The 27,128-nt window shown below is 46.7% G+C and overlaps 1 protein-coding gene across 1 annotated transcript in view; it reads left to right on the forward strand.

Annotated features, from left to right (window-relative positions):
* Positions 1-4,365: 4,365 nt before the first annotated feature.
* LOC141092461 (uncharacterized) overlaps positions 4,366-27,128 on the forward strand; it is a 58,382-nt gene continuing 35,619 nt past the window's right edge. The window contains exon 1 of the mRNA XM_073578624.1: positions 4,366-4,501. Within this exon, the coding sequence (XP_073434725.1) occupies positions 4,420-4,501 (82 nt within the window). The 5' untranslated portion in view covers positions 4,366-4,419. The remainder of the gene's footprint in view (positions 4,502-27,128) is intronic.

Here is a 27,128-nt window from a genome sequence, read left to right on the forward strand (position 1 = left end):
GTGTGTGTGTGTGTGTGTATGTGTATGTATGTATGTGTATGTGTATGTCCAGGATAGGCATCCGCACCGTCGCAGCTACAGCCACAAAATTTGGCAGTCACACGTCTGGACCCCGAGAGTGCCCTAAGCTATGTTGCGAGGCGAAATTTTAACCCCGCGCGTTCCAATTCACCAAACAATTTTGCCCCTATCTACATAATGGGGAAAAAGTGTGTGTGCATGAAGTCCCGCCCTTTATTATGATGTCACAATGGTTGCCATGGCGACGCTGATTCATCATAGGTTGCAATGGGGACGTTTATGTCATAACGATTGCCATGGTGATGATGATGTCATAATGGGTATATGGGCACTGGACTATGGGATGGAGGATATGTATGATGGGTATATGGGCACGGGACTATGGGATGGAGGATGTGTGATGGGTATATGGGCACGGGACTATGGGATGGAGGATATGTATGATGGGTATATGGGCACGGGACTATGGGATGGAGGATGTGTGATGGGTATATGGGCATGGGACTGAGATGAAGGATGTGTGATGGGTATATGGGCACTCGACTATTGGATGGAGGATATGCATGATGGGTATATGGGCACGGGACTATGGGATGGCGGATATGTATGATGGGTATATGGGCACGGGACTATGGGATGGAGGATGTGTGATGGGTATATGGGCATGGGACTGAGATGAAGGATGTGTGATGGGTATATGAGCACTCGACTATTGGATGGAGAATATGTATGATGGTATATGGGCACGGGACTATGGGATGGAGGATGTGTGATGGGTATATGGGCACGGGACTATGGGATGGAGGATGTGTGATGGGTATATGGGCATGGGACTGAGATGAAGGATGTGTGATGGGTATATAGGCACTCGACTATGGGATGGAGGATATGTATGATGGGTATATGGGACTATGGGATGGAGGATGTGTGATGGGTATATGGGCATGGGACTATGGGATGAGGATATGTATGATGGGTATATGGGCACGGGACTATGGGATGGCGGATATGTATGATGGGTATATGGGCATGGGACTATGGGATGGAGGATGTGTGATGGATATATGGGCACTGGACTATGGGATGGCGAATATGTATGATGGGTATATGGGTACGGGACTATGGGATGGAGGATGTGTGACGGGTATATGGGCACGGGACTATGGAATGGAGGATGTGTGATGGGTATATGAGCACTCGACTATGGAATGGCGAATATGTATGATGGGTATATGGGCATGGGACTATGGGATGGAGGATGTGTGATGGGTATATGGGCACGGGACTATGGGATGGAGGATGTGTGATGGTTATGTGGGCACGGGACTATGGGATGGAGGATAGTTATAGCAAATTATAATTAACCACAGTTAGCTACTATGCCCGGGCAGCGCCGGGCTCTTCAGCTAGTCTAATATATAAAGCTCAAGTGTGTGTGTATGTATGTGTGTATGTGTGTATGTGTGTATGTATGTATGTATGTATGTATGTATGTATGTATGTATGTATGTATGTATGTATGTATGTATGTATGTATGTCCGTCCGGGATTGGCATCCGCACCGTCGCAGCTACAGCCACAAAATTTGGCATCTGCCCCAGATTGGACATCCATGCATAAACTAAGTGTGAACACGTGTTTAACCTAGAGTCACCAACTCATATACACTCAAGCAAAAAAGGAAGCACTCTGTAGCGCCATAGCATGTTTGCATGCTATGGTGCTACAGAGTGCTTCCTTTTTTGTTTGAGTCCATCACAATACTGACAGCTGAGCAGGTCCCTGCCCCAGATTGGATGTCCGAGCTGTCTATCACAATACTGACAGCTAAGCAGGCACCTGCCCCAGATTGGATGTCCGAGCTGTCTATCACAATACTGACAGCTAAGCAGGCACCTGCCCTAGATTGGACAGCTGAGCTGCTAGTCACCACACTGAGTGTAAGAATCGCGACACAATGCTTGTGATTTCAGACTCGTGGTTAAAAACTCTTATTTATTCATAAAATTGGTGCAGAGATGAGGTCACAACCACAGACCTAATTCTATATATCTAATATATAAAGCTCAAGTGTGTGTGTGTGTGTGTGTGTGTGTGTATGTGTGTGTGTGTATATGTGTATGTATGTATATATGTCCGGGATAGGCATCCGCACCGTCGCAGCTACAGCCACAAAATTTGGCACAGTCACACGTCTGGACCCCGAGAGTGCCCTAAGCTATGTTGTGAGGCAAAATTTTAACCCCGCGTGTTCCAATTCACCAAACAATTTTGCCCCTATCTACATAATGGGGAAAAAGTGTGTATCAAGCCCCGCCCCTCATTATGATGTCACAATGGTTGCCATGGCGACACTGATGTCATCCTAGGTTGCAAGCCCCGCCGCTCATTATGATGTCATAATGGTTGTCTATGGGATGGAGGATATGTATGACGGGTATATGGGCATGGGACTATGGGATGGAGGATGTGTGATGGGTATATGGGCACTCGACTATGGGATGGCGAATATGTATGATGGGTATATGGGCATGGGACTATGGGATGGAGGATGTGTATGATGGGTGTATGGGCACGGGCCTATGGGATGGAGGATGTGTATGATGGGTATATGGGCACGGGCCTATGGGATGGAGGATAATTATAATTTGTTATAACTAAGCACAGTTAGTTACTATGCCCGGGCAGTGCCGGGCTCTTCAGCTAGTATATAATATGGGGTTGTCCGAGTAGTGGACAACCCCTTCAAGCAATTAGTTCTTCCTACTTAATTTATAAAGTTTTAGATACAGTATCTTTAAATAGCTCTAAATAGCTCTTTTGTTTAGTAAAATTTTGTCTTTTTGTATTTTTTTTTTCAACACCCAGCTGAAAAGTGCTTTTTCTCCCATATTTGTGTAATATGACCTAGGGAGGACACCACTAAATAGACATAGGGATACTCCTGCAGTCAGTAGAAACAAGTACAAAAAAAAAATGAAGAAAAAGCTACTGACCAGAAGGCAGGGATCACCTCAATACAATAATTTTTATTAGGTACACATAGACAACACCATATACAAACATTTAAAAAGTCATAAACATGACATACATACAAAACCCCAAGGAAAGCTCATAATGAAGCTCTGAAGACACACAGACACACCCCGAAGGCCTGTTTCACACTTACGCTGTCGGCGGTCAGCTGAAATCCGCCAAAGGAGAAAAACAACTGATCAGTCTCCGTTCAGTGATGTATGGATGACAGCGGACCACGTTGTAGTACGGATCCGTGGAAGAAGGAAAGCGGCGTGAATTAAAGTGATCGCGGCCATCATCATCATCGCCTACAGTGGAACCGAATTCCGTTGTGGGGGGGGGGGGGGGGGGAGACAGAGAGAGAGAGAGAGAGAGAGAGACAGATTTAGCGACTCTCTGAACAGCCATACCGGGTTAAAAATGTTCCCGAGGCAAAGCCTCCGGGCATGCGCAGTTAAAAATAGCGGACCGTCAACCAAAAAAAAAAAAAATGTTGCATGTCCATCTGGTCCGCCTGGGAGCCGATAACATTCTCACGGATCCGTCAAAATACGGACCCAACGGACGACCATCAGTCAAAATCCGCCACTAATACAAATCAAAGGGGGGAAAAAAAAAAAACGGATCCGCAAAAAAAAGGGCGGATCCGTTTTTTTTTCAGAAAAGTGGCGGATTTTGACTGACGTCAAAAAACTGAAGTGTGAAACAGGTCTAAGAGAGCAGTGATGAGTATACTACAAATGGCTTAATGTTCAAAACAACATATGTACAAAAGTAGCACCATATAAAATATTATTTATGTGCAAATTGTTATAGAACACATCATAAAGAAACTTCGCATACTTGGTAATAATGTATGACTATACAAGGGAAACCTGCATGAAAACTATTGGGGCAGCGAAGCCCATGGAAATGAATGGGCAATCGTGATCATTGACAATAACCAAATATGCTGGTATAATATCCAAAAAAAACACAATGTGCAGGAAAAGACACTATGAGAATGGACACAGGCACCAATGAGAGACATCAAAAAGTTTGCTGCAGAAAGACAGGGTTTTTTCCAGAAAGTTTTGATAAATCTTCCCCTAAATGTCATTCTCCGATCACGTAGGTAAAAATGGGGAAGATTTAGGAAGACTGTCTTACAGTAAAGCAGTCTTTGGTGCCTATAGAAACCATCTCTGAATTTTTTTTTATTTATTTTCCTCCTAAAATATAATAGCTGACTGGTTGCACGTACTGCAAGTTTACTTTTAGTTTCTTTGTCCCTTCTGTAAAAGAAAAAGCGAAAGTAAAGGACTGCGCTTAGGGCAGGGCAGGAAATGTAGTTAGTTGGAATCGTCTTTAGTTCCTATCATCTGTTATTAGATAACTAAAATGCTGCTCACACTATCCCTATCCCAAATATTCCCTCTGAAGACTGGGATCATAATCTTCAACCTCATCCGCCTTGGAGCTGGTAAGTCTCACCGTCATACGCCTATCATTGTGTCTGCTGCAACCGCAAACTGTGTGGAGAGACTGGAATAAGGAGTGCTGTCATAATCTACCATACTCCTGGGGGCGCCACAAAATCACTCCATCACTTTTTCCGGTCTAGTTTTTATCCTCACAAACTTCTTTTAAACATCGATCAAGATTGCTAACCCACAAGGTTGTTTTTTGTTTCCTGAGGAAGAAGTGGGTTACACTTCGAAACGCATAGAAAAATAAAGACTATCTTTTTTATGATATTTTTTCTAAAAAGCGGCTTGAAAGTGCAATGAGGACTGCGCTTGCTTCTGGTGGAGTACAAAGTTCTCATTGCACTTTCACGCCGCTTTTTGCAAATTTGTCCTAGGACCCTGTGCAGACTTGCTGCTGCTTCTCATGCGTTTATGGGTGTTGTGACTTCCTCACAACCCCAATAGGTGAGCACCTTCCTTTTTTCTCTGTTAATGTGTTTTTTGATACGGATTTCACACAGTGGATGCGCCCTGTATTTTTCCTTTCAATGATATTTTTTCTGGCATTTGACATTTCCTCATCATCTGGCAGCGTGGATATAGACCACAAACTTTCCATTTTTATTTGTCATATCACCCGTGGATTTGCAGCAGCCATACAACCCTGGATCAGGTCACCATATATTGATACAAAAATACTGATAATCATCCATCGGATAAGACCCTATTTTGCGCTATTTTTTACCTCAGTTTTTTTATATACTTTTAACACACAAGGCGACTTACATAATGTGTACATATGGCTAAATGTATGTCACAGGCGCCAAAGATTCTAGAAGACATCCCATTATAACTTTGCACTATACTGACAAATGTATTAGGACACATCCCATTGGCCCTGATGAATAACACCCAGCCCCACTGACCCTGGTATATACAGTTGTGGCCAAAAATATTGACACCCCTGCAATTCTGTCAGATAATACTCAGTTTCTTCCTGAAAATGATTGCACTCACAAATTCTTTGGTATTATTATCTTCATTTAATTTGTCTTAAATGAAAAAAACACAAAAGAGAATGAAGCAAAACATTGATCTTTTCACACAAAACTCCAAAAATGGGCCAGACAAAAGTATTGGCACCCTCAGCCTAATACTTGGTTGCACAACCTTTAGCCAAAATAACTGCGACCAACCGCTTCCGGTAACCATCAATGAGTTTCTTACAATGCTCTGCTGGAATTATAGACCATTCTTCTTTGGCAAACTGCTCCAGGTCCCTGATATTTGAAGGGTGCCGTCACGCCGCGCTCACCTGGGGGCGGGACCTCGACCCCGACGTCATCTCTTCCTGAGCCGCGGTCACTCCGGTGGTCCCGCCGGGTGTGCACGAGCACCTCTCGTACCTAGGTCCCTGTCTCCTTCATGTTATGTCTGCGCTTGCGCGCTTTTCTCAGTTCGGTCTCCAGGTCAGTCCTCTCTATGGTACTGGAGGACTTGACCCGGAAGCTCTTGTGATCATGAGCTATATTAGGCTACCTCTTCCTAGGGGAGGTGCCTGATTATTGTTGTGCTTCCTGGCTTGGTCTGCCGTGTCCCTGCCTGGCTGTGCGCTGTATTCGGGTCCCCTGCCTTGCACTCTGTTGTGCCTCTTGGCACCCACCCTGAACCTGCACTCTGCCTTGTACTCGGTTGTGCCTCTTGGCAAACGCTCTGAACCTGCACTCTGCCTTGTACTCAGTTGTGCCTCCTGGCACACACTCGGACCCTGTGCCTTGTCTCATACTCAGTTGTGCCTCCTGGCACATGCTCTGATCCTGTACTCCGTCTCTTACTCAGTTGTGCCTCCTGGCACACGTTCCAATCCTGCACTCTGTCTTATGCTCAGTTGTGCCCTCTGGCACACACCCTGCTCCTGTATTCTGTTACACCTCCTGGCACACCTGCTGCCTGACTAAGTGCTCTGACGTGCTCCTTGCACGCATCCTGCTTCACTCACACCCGGACGTACGAAGTCTCTGTGTACCACGTGTTCCCGTGTCCACGCTTTACACGTTCCTGGAGACACACTCACCCACTCGTGTCTCCTGTGAGCCGGCCGCCTGGTGCCAGCAGTCGTGGTACCTCACCCCCTGGGGCTTGCCCCTGACACTCCCTGTATAGGGGGTGGTCTTTACTAGGTCAGTTCACCCTGGGAGGGTTGGTGCCACAACCCAGAGGGTCCACTCCAGGAGTCGTCACAGTATAATCAGGCCATGGACCCCGCTGGTACCACCGCCTCCGTCCAAAAGGAACCGGTGTTCCTATGGGAGAGTCAGACCAGGATCATGTCCTCTCTGAAATCCATGGAGTCCCGTTTGTCGGCCATGCAGTCCTCTGACCCTGGGAATGCTTCCCAGCTGGCCAGCCTCCAGCAAGAACTCACACAGCAACGCGACACCCAGGTCCATATCCTCTGCTATATGGCGTCGGTAGACAGTCGGCTTCTTTCCATACAAGCCGTTTCTGCCCAGTCCTCGGCCCCGCACCCGCTGTCGCGCCTCGGCAAGCCACCCCGATATAGCGGGGACCCTAAGTTTTGTTGAGGATTTCTGAACCAATGCCGGTTACATTTTGAGCTTTTGCCGCAGCACTATCCCACTGAGCGCCCCCAAATTGCCTTTATTGTTTCACACTTAGAGGGGGAGGCGTTAACATGGGTGAACCCCCTCTGGGAGCGCAATGACCCACTCGTCTCTCAGCTTTCCACCTTTTTGGACACCTTCCGCAAGGTGTTCGATGAGCCGGGTCGGCTGGCCTCTACCACCGAGTCTCTCTTTAACCTCCATCAGGGTACGCTACCGGTGGGACAGTATGCCATCCGTTTTCGTACCTTGTCCTCCGAACTCTGAACAACGAGGCTCTCGTAGGGATCTTTTGGCGTGGCCTGTCCAGTCGGCTCAAAGACGAACTGGCAGGTCGGGATACTCCCACCTCTTTAGAGGATCTGATCTCTCTGGCGACACGCATTGACCTGCGGTTTCAGGAACGTGCCCGTGAATCAGCCAGAGAGAGGAGCTCCTCTCACCTCCTTCGTTCCTGCCCCAAGAAGCCGGGAAACTTCTCCGCCTAGGGTTGGTAGGAGAGGCCTCCCTAGGTGTACGTGATCCCTCTCCTCCCCTGCTCGTGTCCGTGTTATTGAATCTCGGTGCCAAGCGTTATTCTGAGGAGGCTTTTCTGGATTCTGGCGCGGAGGGGAATTTTATCACACTCGAGGCGGTTAAAAAATACTGGATTCCTGTCAGATCCCTGGAGACTCCTCGGTCGATAGTTTCGGTCAATGGTACGTCCGTGCAGGAGACCGTTACCCAGGCCACCGAAGACATCGAGCTGCAGATCGGAGCCCTGCACCGGGAGAAGATCTCCTTCCTCGTCTTGTCTACCATGTCTCACATGCTTCTTCTAGGTCTCCCTTGGCTACGGACTCATGAGCCAACCCTGGACTGGCGGTCGGGCTAGATACTCCGTTGGGGACCGTCCTGTCAGGAGAAGTGCCTGTTGCCCGTCCATCCGATGAACTCTGCCTGTCCATCCCCGGCACCTACAGGTCTGCCGTCGGCTTACTGGTCCTTTGCAGATGTCTTCGACAAGAAGGAGGCCGAGACTCTGCCCCTCCATCGGCCATATGACTGTCCGATTGACCTTATTCCTGGTTCTACACCACCCAGGGGTAGAATATATCCGCTATCCCCTGCTGAAACACAAGCTATGTCTGAGTATATCCAGGAGAACCTTGCGAGAGGTTTTATCCGTAAGTCCTCCTCGCCCGCGGGAGCAGGATTTTTCTTTGTCAAAAAGGACGGCTCCCTCCGTCCTTGCACAAACTACCGAGGCCTGAACGATATCACGGTCAAGAACAAGTACCCATTGCCATTGATCCCGGAACTCTTTGACCGGCTTAGAGGAGCTCGAATTTTCACCAAACTGGATCTTCGTGGGGCCTACATCTTGATCCGCATTCGTTCCGGCGATGAGTGGAAGACCGCCTTTAACACCAGAGACGGTCACTACGAGTACTTGGTCATGCCCTTCGGCCTCTGCAATGCCCCAGCGGTGTTCCAGGAGTTCGTGACTGACGTCTTCCGGGATATGCTGTACTCATGCATGGTAGTCTATCTGGATGACATCCTCATTTTTTCTCCAGACCTCTCCGCCCACAGAAAGAACGTGCATCAAGTCCTCCAGCGCCTGAGGGAGAACCGCCTTTATGCCAAGCTCGAGAAATGTGCCTTCGAGGAAACGTCCTTGCCATTCTTGGTGTACATTATCTCAGAATCAGATCTACGCATGGATCCGGCTAAGGTGTCCGCCGTCCTCGATTGGCCACAGCCCCATGGGGTGAAGGCAATCCAACACTTCCTTGGTTTTGCGAACTACTACCGACAGTTCGTTCCTCATTTCTCCTCGTTGGTTCGCCCCATCTTGTCCCTTATCTGCAAGGGAGCTAACCCAAAGGCTTGGCCCTCTGAGGCTGAAGAGGCCTTCCAGTCGTTGAAACAAGCCTTCGCATCTGCTCCGGCGCTTCACCGACCTGAGGTTAGTAGACCTTTCACTCTCGAGTTGGACGCATCCTCTACCGGGGCTGGCGCAGTCCTTCTGCAGAAATCCTCTTCTGGACGTTTTGTCACCTGTAGCATCTTTTCTAAAGTATTTTCCTCCACTGAACAGAACTACTCCATTGGCGACAAAGAGCTATTGGCCATTAAATTGGCCTTGGAGGAGTGGAGGTACTTACTGGAAGGCGCCATACATCCATTCAAGATCTTCACGGACCATAAGAACCTGGCGTACATCCAGTCCGCACAGAGGCTCAATCCTCGGCAAGCCAGGTGGTCCCTATTCTTCGCCCGCTTTGACTTCGAACTACATTTTCGGCCCGGCGATAAAAACGTTAAAGCGGATGCGCTGTCAAGATCATTCCGGTCGTCTGATGCAGAGGAAGAACCCTCTCATATCATCGATCCATCAAAAGTAATTACCGTGGCTCCTATCAAGTTAACCACGTTACCACCAGGAAGAACCTTTGTGGCTGAGAATAACCGAAAACGATTGTTAATTTGGGGACATTCATCCAAGATTGCCGGCCACGTTGGTGTCCAAAAGACTTTGGACTTAATCTCTCGCTATTATTGGTGGCCTTCACTCTCCCAGGATGTTAAAGACTTTGCGGCATCTTGCCCGTCCTGTGCCCAGAACAAGATACCCAGACAACCACCCTCTGGTCTTCTGCTCCCGCTTCCCGTTCCGTCGGCTCCATGGCAGCACGTAGCCATGGATTTCATTACTGATCTGCCTTGTTCTTCCGGTTGTACTGTGGTCTTGGTGGTTGTAGACCGATTTTCAAAGATGGCCCACTTCATTCCTCTTTCCGGACTACCCTCTGCTCCTGACTTGGCGAAGATCTTCATTTCCCATATCTTCAGGATTCACGGCTTCCCCCAGCACATCGTGTCAGACAGAGGGGTCCAATTCACCTCTCGGTTCTGGAGAGCTCTATGCGGACTCATGAAAGTGTCATTGGATTTCTCTTCCGCCTATCACCCCCAAACCAATGGGCAGGTGGAACGTACCAACCAGATCCTTACATCCTACCTCTGGCATTTTTCTAATGCTCATCAGAATGACTGGGTCGGTCTACTTCCTTGGGCTGAGTTCGCCTACAATAATCACTCCAGTAAATCGTCTACCAAGTCTCCTTTTTTCATCGTCTTTGGAGAGCATCCCAATGTGCCTCTACCGGTACTTCCTGTCTCGGGGGTACCTGCTGCCGATTCTCTGTCTGTGGAGTTCTCCAGGGTATGGCAGGAGACCAAAAGCGCTCTCGAGAAAGCACGGGACAGAATGAAATTACACGCTGACAAGAGGCGCCTGGACGTTCCTCCATTTCTCCCTGGTGACAAGGTGTGGCTCTCCACCAAATACGTCCGCCTTAAGGTACCATCTTACAAACTGGGTCCCCGTTACATTGGTCCTTTTGAGGTCCTCAGGCAGATTAATGATGTTGCTTACAAATTGAAGCTGCCTCCTTCACTCCGTATTCCCAATTCCTTCCATGTGTCTCTCCTTAAACCTGTGGTTCTTAACCGATTTCATCCTTCTCCAGGCCACACACCCCAGCCTGTTGGCTTGGGGGATGAGTTTGAGGTGAATTACATTTTGGCCATGAAGAAGGTAAGAGGGAGAACCATGTTCTTGATCGATTGGAAGGGTTTTGGCCCCGAGGAGAGGTCATGGGAGCCCAGGGAGAATATCCACGCACCCCAGATTTTGTCTAAGTTCCTCTCCAGTTTTAGAAAGAGGGGGCGTAAAGGGGGGGTACAGTCACGCCGCGCTCACCTGGGGGCGGGACCTCGGCCCCGACGTCATCTCTTCCGGAGCCGCGATCAATCCGGGGGTCCCGCCGGGTGCGCACGCGCACCTCTCGTACCTAGGCCCCTGTTTCCTTCATGTTATGTCTGCGCTTGCGCGTTTTTCTCAGTTCGGTCTCCAGGTCAGTCCTCTCTATGGTACTGGAGGACTTGACCCGGAAGCTCTCGTGATCATGTGCTATATCAGGCTACCTCTTCCTAGGGGAGGTGCCTGATTATTGTTGTGCTTCCTGGCTTGGTCTGCCGTGTCCCTGCCTGGCAGTGCACTGTATTCGGGTCCCCTGCTTTGCACTCTGTTGTGCCTCTTTGCACCCGCCCTGAAACTGCACTCTGCCTTGTACTCGGTTGCGCCTCTTGGCACACGCTCTGAACCTGCACTCTGCCTTGTACTCGGTTGTGCCTCCTGGCACACACTCTGACCCTGTGCTCTGTCTTGTACTTAGTTGTGCCTCCTGGCACACACTCTGATCCTGTGCTCTGTCTTGTACTTAGTTGTGCCTCCTGGCACACACTCTGATCCTGTGCTCTGTCTTGTACTTAGTTGTGCCTCCTGGCACACACTCTGATCCTGTGCTCTGTCTTATACTCAGTTGTGCCTCCTGGCACTCACTCGGACCCTGTGCCTTGTCTCATACTCAGTTGTGCCTCCTGGCACATGCTCTGATCCTGCGCTCTGTCTTATGCTCAGTTGTGCCCTCTGGCACACACCCTGCTCCTGTACTGTTACACCTCCTGGCACACCTGCTGCCTGACTCAGTGCTCTGACGTGCTCCTTGCACGCATCCTTCTTTACTCACACCCGGATGTACGAAGTCTCTGTATACCACGTGTTCCCGTGTCCACGCTTTACACGTTCCTGCAGACACACTCACCCACTCGTGTCTCCTGTGAGCCGGCCGCCTGGTGCCAGCAGTCGTGGTACCTCACCCCCTGGGGCTTGCCCCTGACACTCCCTGTATAGGGGGTGGTCTTCACTAGGTCAGCTCGCCCTGGGAGGGTTGGTGCCACGACCCAGAGGGTCCACTCCAGGAGTTGTCACAGGTGCCTTCTCCAAACTGCCATTTTTAGATCTCTCCACAGGTGTTCTGTGGGATTCAGGTCTGGACTCATTGCTGGCCACCTTAGAAGTCTCCAGTGCTTTCTCTCAAACCATTTTCTAGTGCTTTTTGAAGTGTGTTTTGGGTCATTGTCCTGCTGGAAGACCCATGACCTCTGAGGGAGACCCAGCTTTCTCACACTGGGCCCTACATTATGCTGCAAAATTTGTTGGTAGTCTTCTGACTTCATAATGCCATGCACACGGTCAAGCAGTCCAGTGCCAGAGGCAGCAAAGCAACCCCAAAACATCAGGGAACCTCCGCCATGTTTGACTGTAGGGACCGTGTTCTTTTCTTTGAATGCCTCTTTTTTTCCTCCTGTAAACTCTATGTTGATGCCTTTGCCCAAAAAGCTCTACTTTTGTCTCATCTGACCAGAGAACATTCTTCCAAAGCGTTTTAGGCTTTTTCAGGTAAGTTTTGGCAAGCTCCAGCCTGGCTTTTTTATGTCTCAGGGTAAGAAGTGGGGTCTTCCTGGGTCTCCTACCATACAGTCCCTTTTCATTCAGACGCTGATGGATAGTACGGGTTGACACTGTTGTACCCTCGGACTGCAGGGCAGCTTGAACTTGTTTGGATGTTAGTCGAGGTTCTTTAACCAACATCCGCACAATCTTGCGTTGAAATCTCTTGTCAATTTTTCTTTTCCGTCCACATCTAGGGAGGTTAGCCACAGTGCCATGGGCTTTAAACTTCTTGATGACACAGCGCACAGTAGACATGGGAACATTCAGGTCTTTGGAGATGGACTTGTAGCCTTGAGATTGCTCATGCTTCCTCACAATTTGTTTTCTCAAGTCCTCAGACAGTTCTTTGGTCTTCTTTCTTTTCTCCATGCTCAATGTGGTACACACAAGGACACAGGACAGAGGTTGAGTCAACTTTAATCCATGTCAACTGGCTGAAAGTGTGATTTAGTTATTGCCAACACCTGTTAGGTACCACAGGTAAGTTACAGGTGCTGTTAATTACACAAATTAGAGAAGCATCACATGATTTTTCGAACAGTGCCAATACTTTTGTCCACTCTCTTTTTTATGTTTGGTGTGGAATTATATCCAATTTGGCTTTAGGACAATTTTTTTTGTGTTTTTTCATTTAAGACAAATTAAATGAAGATAATAATACCAAAGAATTTGTGTTTGCAATAATTTTCAGGAAGAAACTGAGTATTATCTGACAGAATTGCAGGGGTGTCAATACTTTTGGCCACAACTGTATGAAACTGCGGTTAGTTGTATGCTGTAATATACATTTTTATCCTGTATCCAGCAGGACAGTGCCAAATATAGGAAGCTCTCTGCGAATGTCAAGGGTATGTCCTGTTAATGGTTGTGCAGGGAGTCATATAACTGAGCAGGAGACACTGACAAGTGGGTTGCTTGAATTATCGCGGGTAGGGGAGAATTGTAAGTTCTACTTCTATCAGAGGAGCAAAATTGAGTGATTGTTCTGATAAATGAAAGCTTAACCCCTTCACTACCAAGGGTGGTTTGCACGTTAACTCCCGGGCCAATTTTTACAATTCTGGCCACTGTCCCTTTATGAGGTAATAACTCTGAAACGCTTCTATGGATCCTGGTGACTCTGACATTGTTTTCTCGTGACATATTGTACTTCATGTTAGTGGTAAAATTTCATTCAAATAACTTGCGTTTATTGTGAAAAAAAAAAAAAAAATTTGGCGAACATTTTGAAAATTTCGCAATTTTCCAACTTTGAATTTTTATGCCCTTAAATCACAGAGATACGGCACACAAAAAACTTAATAAATAACATTTCCCACATGTTTACTTTACATCAGCACAATTTTGGAACCAACATTTTTTTTTTCTTAGAAGTTATAAGGGTTAAAAGTTGACCAGCGATTTCTCATTTTTGCAACACCATTTTATTTTTACGGACCACATCACATTTGAAGCCACTTTGAGGGGTCTATATGATAGAAAATACCCAAAAGTGACACCATTCTCAAAACTGCACCCCTTAAGGGTCTCAAAACCACATTCAAGAAGTTTATTAACCCTTCAGGTGCTTCACAGGAATTTTTTGAATTCTTTAAAAAAAAAATGAACATTTAACTTTTTTTCACAAAAAAAATACTTCAGATTCAATTTTTTTATTTTACCAAGGGTAACAGGAGAAATTGGACTTCAAGAGTTAGTGTAATTTGTCCTGAGTACGCTGATACCTGATATGTGGGGGGGAACCACTGTTTGGGCGCATGGCAGAGCTCAGAAGGGAAGGAGCGCCGTTTGACTTTTTCAATGCAACATTGGCTGGAATTCAGATCGGACGCCATGTCACGTTTGGAGAGCCCCTGATGTACCTAAACAGTGGAAACCCCCCACAATTGACCCCATTTTGGAAACTAGACCCCCCAAGGAACTTATCTAGATATGTGGTGAGCACTTTGAACCCACAAGGGCTTCACAGAAGTTTATAACATACAGCCGTACAATTAAAAAAAATCATATTTTCTCCACAAAAATGATCTTTTCACCCTCAATTCTTATTTTTCCCAAGGGTAACAGGACCCTAAAAGTTATTGTGCAATTTGTCCTGAGTATTCTGATACCCCATATGTGTGTGTAAATGACTATTTGGGCCATGGCAGAGCTCGGAAGGGAAGGAGCGCCATTTGACTTTTTTGGCTGGAATTGAGATCGGACACCATGTCGCGTTTGGAAAGCCCCTGATGTACCAAAACAGTAGAACCCCCCACAAATGACACCATTTTGGAAACTAGACCCCCCAAGGAACTTATCTAGATGTGTGGTGAGCACTTTGAACCTCCCAGTGCTTCACAGAAGTTTATAATGCCCGGGCATGGGAAAAAAAAAAAAAAAAAAAAAAAAAAAAAAATCGCATTTTTTCCACAAACATGATCATTTAGTCCCCAATTTTTTCATTTTCCCAAGGGTACCAGGAGAAATTGGACCCCAAAAGTTGTTGTCCAATTTGTCTTGAGTACACTGATACCCCATATGTGGGAGAAAACTACTGTATGGGCACACGTCGGGGCTCGGAAGGAAAGTAGTGACGTTTTGGAATGCAGACTTTGATGGAATGGTCTGCGGGTGTCATGTGCGTTTGGAGAGCCCCGGATGTACCTAAACTATTCAAACTTCCCACAAGTGACCCCATTTTGGAAACTAGACCCCCCACGGAAGTTATCTAGATGTGTGTTGAGCACTTTGAACCCCCAAGTGCTTCACAGAAGTTTATAACGCCAGGGCGTGAAAATAAAAAAATCATTTTTTTTTTCCACAAAAATGATATTTTTGCCCCCAATTTTTTATTTTCCTAAAGGGTAACAGGAGAAATTGGACCCCAAAAGTTGCTTTGCAATTTGTCCTGAGTAGGCGGATACCCCATATGTGGGGGTAAAATACTGTTTGGGCGCATGGCAGAGCTTGGAAGGGAAGGAGCACCATTTGACTTTGTCAACGCAGAATCGGCTGGAATTGAGATCAGATGCCATTTTTCGTTTGGAGAGCACCTGATGTGCCCACACAGTGGAAACCCCCAATTCTAACTCCAACCCTAACCCCAACACACCCCTAACCCTAATCTCAGCCCTAACCCTAGCGGGAAAATGGAAATATATACTTTTTATTTTATTATTTTTCCCTAACTAAGGCTAGTTTCACACTAGCTGATTTTCCATGCAGCGCTCGGTGCCGCTAAGCCCCGCCCCCTGCTGGCTCCCTGCCCGCCCCAACCGGTCATCGCCGCCTACTATCACACACGGCTGCGTGCGATCTGCGCACCCCAGCTTTAGCATAGGGTGCGCAGACCGTGCGCTAGTAGGATTTTAGCGTGCGCTGCACACTTTTGAAGGTGCGCCGGTGTGCGCCGAACGCACCATGTTCCATTTTGGCGCGCTCGGCGCACCTTCAAAAGTGCGCAGCGCACGCTAAATTCCTACTAGCGCACGGTCTGCACACCCTATGCTAAAGATAGGGTGCGCAGATCGCATGCAGCAGTGTGCGATAGTAGGCGGCGATGACCGGATGGGGCGGGCAGGGAGCCGGCAGGGGGCGGGGCTTAGCTGCGCCGAGCGCTGCGTGGAAAATAAGCTAGTAAGCTAGTGTGAAACTAGCCTAAGGGGGTGATAACGGGGGGTTTGATTTACTATTTAGGGCGGGTTTTTATGTTTGGCAGCTGTCGCACGCTAAAAGACGCTTTTTATTGTAAAAATAGTTTTTGCATCACCACATATTGAGAGCTATAATTTTTCCATATTTTGACCCACAGAGTCATGTGAGGTCTTATTTTTTGCGGGACGAGTTGACGTTTTCATTGGTACCATTTTCGGGCACGTGACGTCTTTCGATCGCTTTTTATTCTGATTTTGTCGGACGAGAATGAACAAAAACCAGCTTTCATGAAATTCTTTTGGGGGAGTGCGTTTACACCGTTCCGCGTGCGGTAAAGTTGATAAAGCAGTTTTATTCTTCGGGTCAGTACGGTTAAAGCGATACCTCATTTGTGTCTTTTTTTATGTTTTGGCGCTTTTATGCAATGAAAACAATTTTATATAAAAAATAATTTTTGCATCGCTTTATTCTTTTTTTGCGGGACAAGATGACGTTTTCAGCGGTACCATGGATATTTATATGCGTCTTTCTGATCGCGCGTTATTGCACTTTTTGTTCGGCGGTATGATAATAAATCATTATTTTTTGCTTCGTTTTTTATTATTTTTTAAAGGGGTTTGCTAAAGGGGTTAACTAATGGGACAGTTTTATAGGGCGGGTCGTTACGGACGCGGCAATACCAAATGTGTACTTTTGTTTTGTTTTTTTTATTTCCAAAAAATGAATTTATTAGGGAATATTTTTTTTTTTTTTTTTTTAATTTATTTAGCGATCTTTTTAAAATTATTTTTACACTTTTTTTTTTTTTTTTTACTTTATTACATTGTCCCAGGTGGGACATCACTGTCCTGTGACAGATCACTGATCTGTCACATCACAGATCGCTGTGACAGATCAGCGATCTGTCACAGGCAGTGCTGCAGGCTTCCTCCTTGCCTGCGCTTTGCAGGCATGAGGAAGCCAGCTCCCTGCAGGCCCCCGTCGCCATCTTGGATCCGGGGACCTGCAGGGAAAGAGCCCCCCGCAGCAGCGCTGCACATTGCGCTGCTGTGGGGGGCTCAGGGAAGCACGGAGGGAGCCCCCTCCCTGCCGATGCTTCCCTTTAACCCCCTACACCGCGATCGTGTTTTATCGTGGTGTGCCAGGGGTTAACGTGTCAGGGGCGGTCACACATTGTGCCGGGTGTCAGCTGTGATAATCAGCTGACACCCGGCCGCGATCAGCTGCGCTCCCCCCCGTGAGCGCAGCTGATCGCATTAGACGTCATATTCCGTCCATGGGAATTAGGTCCCAGGTCACATGGACGGAATATTACGTCCATTGTAGGAAAGGGGTTAAATTACAAATTCTCTCTCTGATTCTATTAGTAATGTTCTGCATGATACCATAAATATATAATCAATCTTAGGCTGACCGTGGGTGTCTACATTTTACAATGCGGCTGGTATGATGACCGCCGCTGGACTGTGCCTACTTTGGTGAGCGTTCACCCTTGCTTTTTTCTCCGCTCTCACGCCATTCACGTGGGATCCATTATTACCGGCCGGAACAGAGCTCGGAGACCTACTTGGTTTTGCATATCTACTGACTGGGAGAATTCTCAAACAACTAGCAAGTATATGCCGCTGGCTTCTTCTAAAGTTACCGCTCAAAAGACCGCTTCTAGCGGTGAACCTACTGCCTAAAAGTCTGTTCATACTGGTGAACTACCTGGCGTTTTCCACCTCACCCCTCTCCTGAGTTTGATCAATCAAACCTCATTACCTTCTAGCATCTAATGCACATGAGTCTATTATCTTGAACTTACAGGTAAATATTTTTATTTTCTATTGATTCACAGCGCGAGTATTATTTTGTCTAATTGGTTATTTATTTTTATCCCTAGTGATGTGGGGGTTTTTTTACTCGCTGCTGAATCAATTTTGCACACCAGCGCCGTTGGTCTATTCTATTCATTTTGCAATCTTAGGCCACTTTCACATTTCAGGCTTTCGGTATCCGGCATGATGTGGCAAAAAACCGGACTGCCGGATCCGGCGCCTGTTACGACCAGATCCGGCTTTTTCCCCGTGCTGATTCATTGGTGCCGCATAGCGCCGGATGGCAATGCGGCGCTTCTGTTTTTTTCCGGATCCGTAGAAAATAGCCGGTCCGGCATCTGGAAAAAAACGTTGCATGCAAGGCTTTTTTCCCAACACCGGACCGGTTTTTCGCACTGCGCATGCCCGGAAACCTTCTCTGCCAGGAATATATCCGGCAGAAAGAAGGATCCGGTGTCTGTGTTTGCGGCCGGATCTGGTAGTCCGGTTTTTCGCCGCACCATGCCGGATACCGAAAGCCTGAAGTGTGAAAGCGGCCTTAGGAAGAAATGCAAAAAAAAAAGACAAAATATCTGAAGAAACAAAAAAATCAAGTTATACCAGGAATGATAATTTACTATATTAATGCACCCCGATCATCACAAAAGAATATAAACAAAAAGAGAGAACAAAAAATGTATCTTTGTTAAATACAATTGGCATTAAAAATAACACAAAAGTCAAAACATTGTTAAAAAACAAGGGAGAATAGGAGAACAATTAATGAATGTTATAACTCCAAAAAGGTAAAAAAAAATGCAGGGATATAAAAAATATTTCTTAAATAGAATGATGAATGAAATGTATGACATAAACACTAAATAGATGCTCTAAAAACAATATATACTCTGCATTACAACAGTAGTGACCAGCAAGAAGTAGAAAATGAGAGTGCACTAATATAGAAAAATGACATCAACTAGTAAATGCCTTAATACAAAGCCTGCATAATATAGCAATTCACTTGTTCCCCGGCCACGAACCATGATGCACGTTTCACATAACATGTCTCAGGGAACGATGTGGAAGTGAGTGTGTGATGTGGATATGGATATTGCTGGCTGGATGTTTGTTGAAGTGCAAAATTGGCTGGAATAGATGCTAGATGCCATGTCACATATGCAGAGGCCCTGATGTGCATAAATTGTAGAAACTCCCCATAAGAGACCCACATTTTGGAAACAACACCCCTCAAGGAATTTATCTAGAGGTACAGTATGGTGTGCACCTAGAACCCACCGGTGCTGCACACAATTTTATAACATTGAGCTGTGAAAATGAAAAATTAAATTTTTCCCGCAAGATATGTTTCCTTATCCTCAAATATTTCATTTTCACAAGGGTAACAGGTGAAAATAGACTCAGAAATTTGATGGGCAATTTCTCCTGAGAACAGCAATACCCCATATGTGGTGGGAAACTACTGTTTGGGCGCACTGCTGAGCTCAGATTTTGATGGAACGGTTTGCGGGCCCTTGAATACAAAACCATTAGAACCCCTCATAAGTGATGCCAGTTTTCAATTTATCTAGGGATGTATTTTAAATGAACTTATAATGTGGTGGCATGTACAAGTTGTGAAGAGTACATCAAGTGATGCAGGGAAAATCAAAAATAAATTTAGCAATCTATGGGTAAGTGGTAGACTTTGAAACAGCCTTTTATGCACAACCTAAGTTTTTCAGGGCCGACGTCACATTGCCAAGTGGTGTCCTTTCTTATACCCCTTTTGTAATACACTCGGCACTTTTTCTGTGTTCTTCACTACCCTGGAGTTTGGGGGACCTCACTGGGAAAATGTTGCCTTGTACTATATGGGCACCTTCAGTTCCAGAGATACTGAGGCCTTGACATTTCTGGCTTCCAAATATCAGGAACATGATCACTACCTGCTAAAACTGTAGCAAAGTGCCAGTCACATCGTGAAAGCAGGTAAGTGTTTTACAATGCCATCTATAAGATAGGTACAGCTGCTTTTTTTTTTTTTAACCACACTTGTTTTTCTCTTGGAACGGTAAGACTAGGGGACTTGATCAGAGTGTAACTCTCGCAATGCTATTATTGTACCCCAGGCCACAGTCTGCTTTGAGTATCTACGTAGTGGTATCTCATATAGCAGTGGAGGTGCTGCCATTTCCATGTATTGTGATCAAGATAAGTTCATCCCTCTTGTCCTTATACTTGACCAACAGCAGGTTGTCACTACATTTGGCTTTGCTCTCACCCTTTCTTAGCAGCTGTCTAATTAGCGTCGGTAGCTCGGACAGAGAGGGACTTGAAGAGTGGGATGCTGGTGTAGAAGTTATCCATGTAGAGGTAGGAACCCTGAGCCAGCAGTGGGTGCACACAATTTTCCCACTCATAGAAACCTAAGGGCTCTTAGTATGCCAGAAATGTATCAGTGCTGAGGTTTTAACTTTTATGGACTTTTAAAATCGATTCAATAAACTTACTGTATTTTTTGGACTATAAGACGCACTTTTCCCCAAAAAATTTGGGATGAAAACGAGGGATGCATCTTATAGTCCAAATGCAGGCTTACCGGGAGGTTGAGGCAGTGGTGTAGCAGCATCCATTCCTCATTGAATCGGCAGCAGAAGTGTGGCGATGCTGAAGCTCGGTGTCGGCGGTAAGCAGTGCGGAGTGCATCATTGGTTTCCCTGCAGCCATCTTTCTGAAGATGTGCTGATTGAGATCACGGTTGGGCCTCTCATGCTCCATTTTCCTGAGGCTGTAGGCTTCAGGAAAATGGCCGCCGGAGGCCGCACGTGAGCAGATTGAGTTCCCGACAGCCCTTGGCTTCAGGAAAATGGTCGTCGAGAAACCAATAATGCACTCAGGTCTGCTCACTGTGGACACCAGGCCGCAGCATCGCCACATTTCTGTCACCGGTTCCCTGAGGAAAGGACCCTGCTCCATGCAATGCACTCTGCTCTGCCTCATCGCCAAAACCAGACCCGCAGCATCGATCCGCTGGGATACTCCGAGACTGCAGCATTGCCTCACTTCTGCCGCAGCTGGCTTCCTGAGGAAGGGACCATGCCTCCTGTGACCCCGCTCTAGCACCGCCGGCCCTCAGGTAAGATACATTTCATTCAGACAATAAGACGGTTCTCAATATTATAAAAAAAATTTTTTTGCTATTTTCACCCAAAAATAAATTTGAGGTGCCTCTTATGGTCCGGTGCGTCGTCTAGTCCGAAAAATATAGTACATGTTTTATCCAGTTGGTTGTGCCAAAAACTACTCTTGTTTTTTCTTATGGAGAAAGTAGTCGCACGCATTGCGTAGGTATGATTTTGGCCCATTCTTCCACACAAACACTCTTCACATTATGATGGTCCTGTGGGCTCCTTCTTTGAAGACTGAGCTTTTGTTCCTTCCATACATTTTCTATTGGATTCAGGTCCAGTGATAAAGCTTCAAGAATGGCCCAGCCTATTTTTTTTTCTCTGAAACCAATTGAGAGTTTTCTTGCTGTGTGTTTGGGATCATTGTCTTGCTGAGATGTCCAACCAGGCCCGGATTGATAATCTGCCCAGGCGGGCAAATGCCCGCTGGGCCGGCGTCCCTGAGCTTCAAAATGGGCTGCCGGCCCTTTAAATCATCTGTACAGGCCTTGGTACGCGTATACTCTCTCGGTGCACGCTCTGACCAGGCAGGGAAGAGAGTGCGCCAGGGCGTGTGCAGACATTTGAAAAGACCGCCGCCCTCACCTGAAGCTTTCCCCGGGGCTGCTGCGGTGGTGGTAGTGATGGTGGCGGCTCCTCCACCCAGCCAGTCTCCCTGGACCCAGAGGATGGTACGGCTGGCAGCAGAGCTCCTGCTGGGACTTATGTGCAGTGTGAGCTGAGCAGCACAATTGTGCTGCGAGGGAGTCCTGCCAGCCCGGCCAATGTCAGCAGCCAGCTCCAGGTGAGTCTGCTCCCGGCTATCGCACTCCAGGCCTTAAACAAGTTTAGGAAAACTTTACTAGATGCAGTGATGGATGGATGGATGATGCCACCTGCGGCTCCAACCCTGGGTGCAGTGTGAACATGACGATGTGGGGATGGGGGTTAAAGGAGGACTGCTCATGATGATGTGGGGAGGGGGGGTTAAAGGGAGGCTGCACATGATGATGTGGGGATGGGGTTAAAGGGGGGCTGCACATGACGATGTGGGGAGAGGGGGTTAAAGGGTAACTGCACATGATGATGTGGGGAGGGGGTTAAAGGGGGACTGCACATATGATGTGGGGTTAAAGGGACTGCACATGATGTGGGGATGGGGTTAAAGGGGGACTGTACATGATGTGGGAATGGGGTTAAGAGGGGACTGCACATATGATGTGGGGGTTAATGGGGGACTGCACATATGTGGGGGGTTAAAGGGGGACAGCACAGATGATGTGGGGGTTATAGGGGGACTGCACAGATGATGTGGGGGTTATAGGGGGACTGCACATGATGTGGGGAGGGGGTTAAAGGGGGACTGCACAGATTATATGGGGGGTTAAAGGGACTGCACATGATGTGGGGATGGGGTTAAAGGGGGACTGCACATATGTGGGGATGGGGATAAAGGGGGACTTCACATGCTGTAGGGGGTTATAGGGGGACTGCACATGATGATAGGGGTTTCTTTTTATATATATATAAAAAAACCCAAACATTACACTTACCTTCCTGGCGCTCCCTCGAAGCGTCCTTCTCCATTGCCAGCAGCTGCTTTATGCTTGTAAGCAGTGCATGGCAGGGATGTTATGCGCTGCTTGCAAGCCAAAGGGCAGCTGCCGGAATACTCAGTTTTCTGCATGCAAGGACTGTGTGCGCGTAGAGCCATGAGTATTCATTGCTCTTCAGTAGCGTGCAGTGTCAGCCGTAGCCTTCCTGCTGCGGTTGGCGGTCACATGTGCCGATACTTATGAGAAATTAATATCAAGTATTGGCACACGTGACCACTGGCACCAGCAGGAAGGCTCCAGCTGAGACTGTGCACGCTACTGAAGAGCTAAAAATGCTCTCTGCGATGAACAGTCCCGGCGTGCAAAGAGCACTGAGTATTCCAGCAGATTCCCTTCAGTTTGAAAGCAGCGCATGACCTCCCTGCCATTCACAGCTTACAAACAAAGCAGCTGCTGGCAACGGAGCAGGATGCTGCGAGAGAGCGCCGGGAAGGTAAGTGTAATGTTTTGTTTCTTTTTTTTAATCTTTTCTGATGGGGCCATGCATACCAGGATAAAAGGATGGGACCAATCATATCAGGATAAGGATGGGGCCATGCATACCAGGATGGGAATGAGGGTGATCATTCCTGCCAGGATATGGATGAGGAGCCATTTATACTAGGACGAGATGGGGCCCTGCATACCAGTATAGGGATGAGGAGGCCATGCATACCATAATGGGGATGAGCCATGCATACCAGGATAGGGATGAGGGAGACATGCATACCAGGATAGGGATGATGGGCCATATGTATTAGGATGGAGATGAGGGGACCATATTTACCAGGATAGGGATGAGGAGCTATGTGTATCAGGATGGGGATGAGAGGACCATATTTACCAGTATAGGGGATATTAAGTACAGAATTGACCACATTTTTTGCTTCATTTTTTTCCCCCTAATTTCCTCCTCTAAAACCTAGGTGCGTCTTATAGTCCGAAAAATACGGTGTATATATTGGAAAACCCATTTAAATGGATTAAGCCAAGTAATCCCCTATCCCGAGACCTATGTAGTCGCTGCGGTCGGACCGCTGGGACCCCCATGATCCTGAGAACTGGGGCTCTAAAGAGGTCACATTCACACTTGGCACTTCAAATAACGCCTTTAAGAGGAGTGTTGACTGGCACGACAAACTAGCAAAATCCACTGATCGGGTGTTGGGGAAGTGTTATAGTATGTGGGCTGGTGGGGTTTGTGTGGCAGGGCTGCTTTTTTGTCCCAGTCCGGCCCTGTGTCCAACCTTGTTTCATCTTCGTCATCCTGTTAGATGGCATCAGATTTTTATCAAGAATGTCTTGGTACATTTGTCCATTCATCCTGTCACAGCACAGTTGCCAGAGATCCTGGGGCTAAGAGCTCCTTCCCTATGTGCCCCGTCACATACAGCGATCTCGCTAGCGAGATCGCTGATTTTGTGACGCGCCAGCGAGATTGCTGTGTGAGATGGGGATCAGCGACTGGCCCCCCTGCCGGTTATCGCTGATCGTGCTCGAGCGGCCTGGGCAGTTTTTCGATTGCTGCTCTCCCACTGCTCTCCCGCTGCCCAGCACGCATTGCTCCTAGATACCCGATGTTTACCTTGGAAACCAGTGTGTACACCAGTTTCCAAGGTAAACAGCGGGTATCCAGGAGTCGCGCTGTTCCTGGATACCCGACGTTTACATTAGAAACCAGCGACCAGTGTCGCTGGTCCTGATCGCTGGGGCTGTCTATGTGACAGCTCACCAGCGATCAGCCTAACGATGTCCCAGCGATCCCATCGTGTCGGATCGTTGGTGGGATCGCCGGGACATTGTTTAGTGTAACGGGGGCTTAACCCTAAAGCTACAATGACCTGTGAGCAGGCTGCATTATGAATATATAATCAGAGCACCATAAACCCCAGCCCCACCTTAGGGCACTAGAAGATCATTAACACAAAGCTGAAAATAAAGCTTAAGAAAGAGCCATGAGATGGATTTCATCAACCAAGGTATCATTTTATTCAGTGTATCAGCGCCGACCAGACAGTGTGTGTAGATTACTATGCATAACCCTGCTGACAGGTTCCCTTTAATATGAAGGTGAAGTTCTTATAATCACTGCAGGAGTACAAGAAATAAGACACCTCCGTCTTCTGTCCCTTCTCTGTCGTAGTGAAGCCTTGACATATCCTTCCTTCAACCCTATGAAGTTTGCCAGTGCCGTATGCTGAAAAACTTCCCCACAGCTTGATGTTCCCACCTCCAAACGTCACTGTTGGTATGGTGTTATTGGGGTGATTTATAGTGCCGTTTGGCCTCCAAAGAGTTCAATTTATCTGTCCAGACTATATTCTACCTTTATTTCACAGGCTTGTCTAAATGTTGTTGAACAAACTTTAAATGCGCTTTAACATGCTCTTTATTCAGCAATTCTTGCGTAGTGTACATGTTGAAAGTGGAGGTTGCGTGGTAAGCGGGCATACAGGCCATGAAGTTTGAGTGCATTAATTATAGTTTTCTTTGAAACAATTGTACCTGCTGATTTCAGGTCTATTTGTAGCTCTTCATAGGTGGTCCTTGTCTCTTGGACAACCCTCCTGATAATGATCTTCACTCCTGTGTCTGAAATCTTACAGAGAGCACCTGGTCATGTATGGTTTATGGTGACATGATGTTCATTCACTTTTGGATTATGGCCACAACAGTGCTCACCGCAACCTTCAATAGTTTAGAAATTCCTCTGTAATCAATGCCATCAGTATGTTTTGAACCAATACAGTTGCGAAGGTCTTGAGATTGCTTACTGGCTTTACCCATGATGAGAGGTTTCTTGGGTATCACCTTGGTAAAGAGACACCTTTATATAGGTCATCAGTTGAACCAGCTGATATCATTTTTCACTAAGTGGCAGGATTGCCTTCTAATTACTGATAGATTTCAGCTGGTGTCATGACTTTCCATGGCTTTTTGCACCTCTCTTTCTTCATGTGTTCAATACTTTTCCATGTGTCATTTCTCATTATTACACATAATTTGAACATCTATGGTTTGATTTCTTTGGCTGTGTGGATTGGATGGGTTGTTACCGACCTCTGGTGAGAATTTCATGTTAATAGCACCTTTAGAAATATATTTACTCAGAAAATGAATGATGTGTTCAATATTTATTTTACTCGCGCTATATATACATGGGGCATGGGGCAACTGAGTAGAACGGTCCTAACTTCCATACCAGGGATCCCTTTAAGAGAGGCCTGGGGTCAAAACCCAAGCCCTGGATGGATTTGCTCTGACTTCCATACCAATGATCCCTTTAAGAGGGAAGATGTGTGATTGGTATATGGGCAGGGAGGGGAGATTCATTTCTGTCATGTGCTCTCTGCTCCTTTCAGGGGGGCAGACAATGGCTGGGAGCTTATGTTCCCGAAGGTGCTAGATTTCTCCCACCATGTCAGTGTCTGCTCATAGCAACCAACCACAGCTCAGCTACTTTTAACCAGCTCTGGTGAAATGAGAGATGCTTAGTGATTGATTGCAAGGAAAAACTGTTGCTCATAGCAACCAATCACAGCTCAGCTTCTTTTGAACAGCTCTGGTAAAATGAAAGATGCTTCGTGATTGGTTGGTGATACATACACTTTTATATATAGAGATTATTATATCAGTAGTTGCCCTGTGCCCGCTGTATATATAATTAGCTGTGCTGTCCCCCTCTATATATAATTAGCCATCCTGTATCCCCTGTTTATATAAATTATCTGCTCTGTTCCCCCTCTATACAATGGGGAAAATAAGTATTTGATACACTGCTGGTTTTGCAACTTTTCCCATCTACAAAGAATGGAGAGGTCTGTAATTTTTATCGTAGATACACTTCAACTCAGACAGAATCTAAAAAGTAAATCACATTGTATGATCTTTACATAATTAATTTGCATTTTATTGTATTTGATACAATAGAAAAACAACGTAATATTTGGTACAGAAACCTCAGTTTGAAATTACAGGTCAGACATTTGCTGTAGTTCTTCACCAAGTTTGCACACACTGCAGAAGGGATTTTGCCCCACTCCTCCATACAGATCTTCTCTAGGTCTTTCAGGTTTCTGGGGTGGTGCTGGGCAACATTGAGTTTCAGCTCTCTCCAAAGATTTTCTATTGGGTTCAAGTCTGAAGACTTGCTAGGCCACTCCAGGACCTTGTAATGCTTCTTCCGGAACCACTCCTTAGTTGCACTGGCTGCGTGTTTCAGGTCATTGTCATTCTGGAAGACACAGCCATGACCCATCTTCAATGCTTTTACTGAATGACGGAGGTTGTTGGCCAAAATCTTGCAATACATGAATCCATTCATTCTCCATTCAATACGATGCAGTCGTCCTGTCCCCTTTGCAGAAAAGCACCCCCAAAGTATGATCTGGTCCCCACCATGCTTTATGGTTGGGACAATGTTCTTAGGTTTGTACTCACTCTTCTTCTTCCTCCAAACACAGTGAGGGG

Source organism: Dendrobates tinctorius, unplaced genomic scaffold (genome assembly GCF_039654945.1).
Source record: "Dendrobates tinctorius isolate UK_male_01 unplaced genomic scaffold, ASM3965494v1 ptg000059l, whole genome shotgun sequence".
Taxonomy (NCBI): domain Eukaryota; kingdom Metazoa; phylum Chordata; class Amphibia; order Anura; family Dendrobatidae; genus Dendrobates; species Dendrobates tinctorius.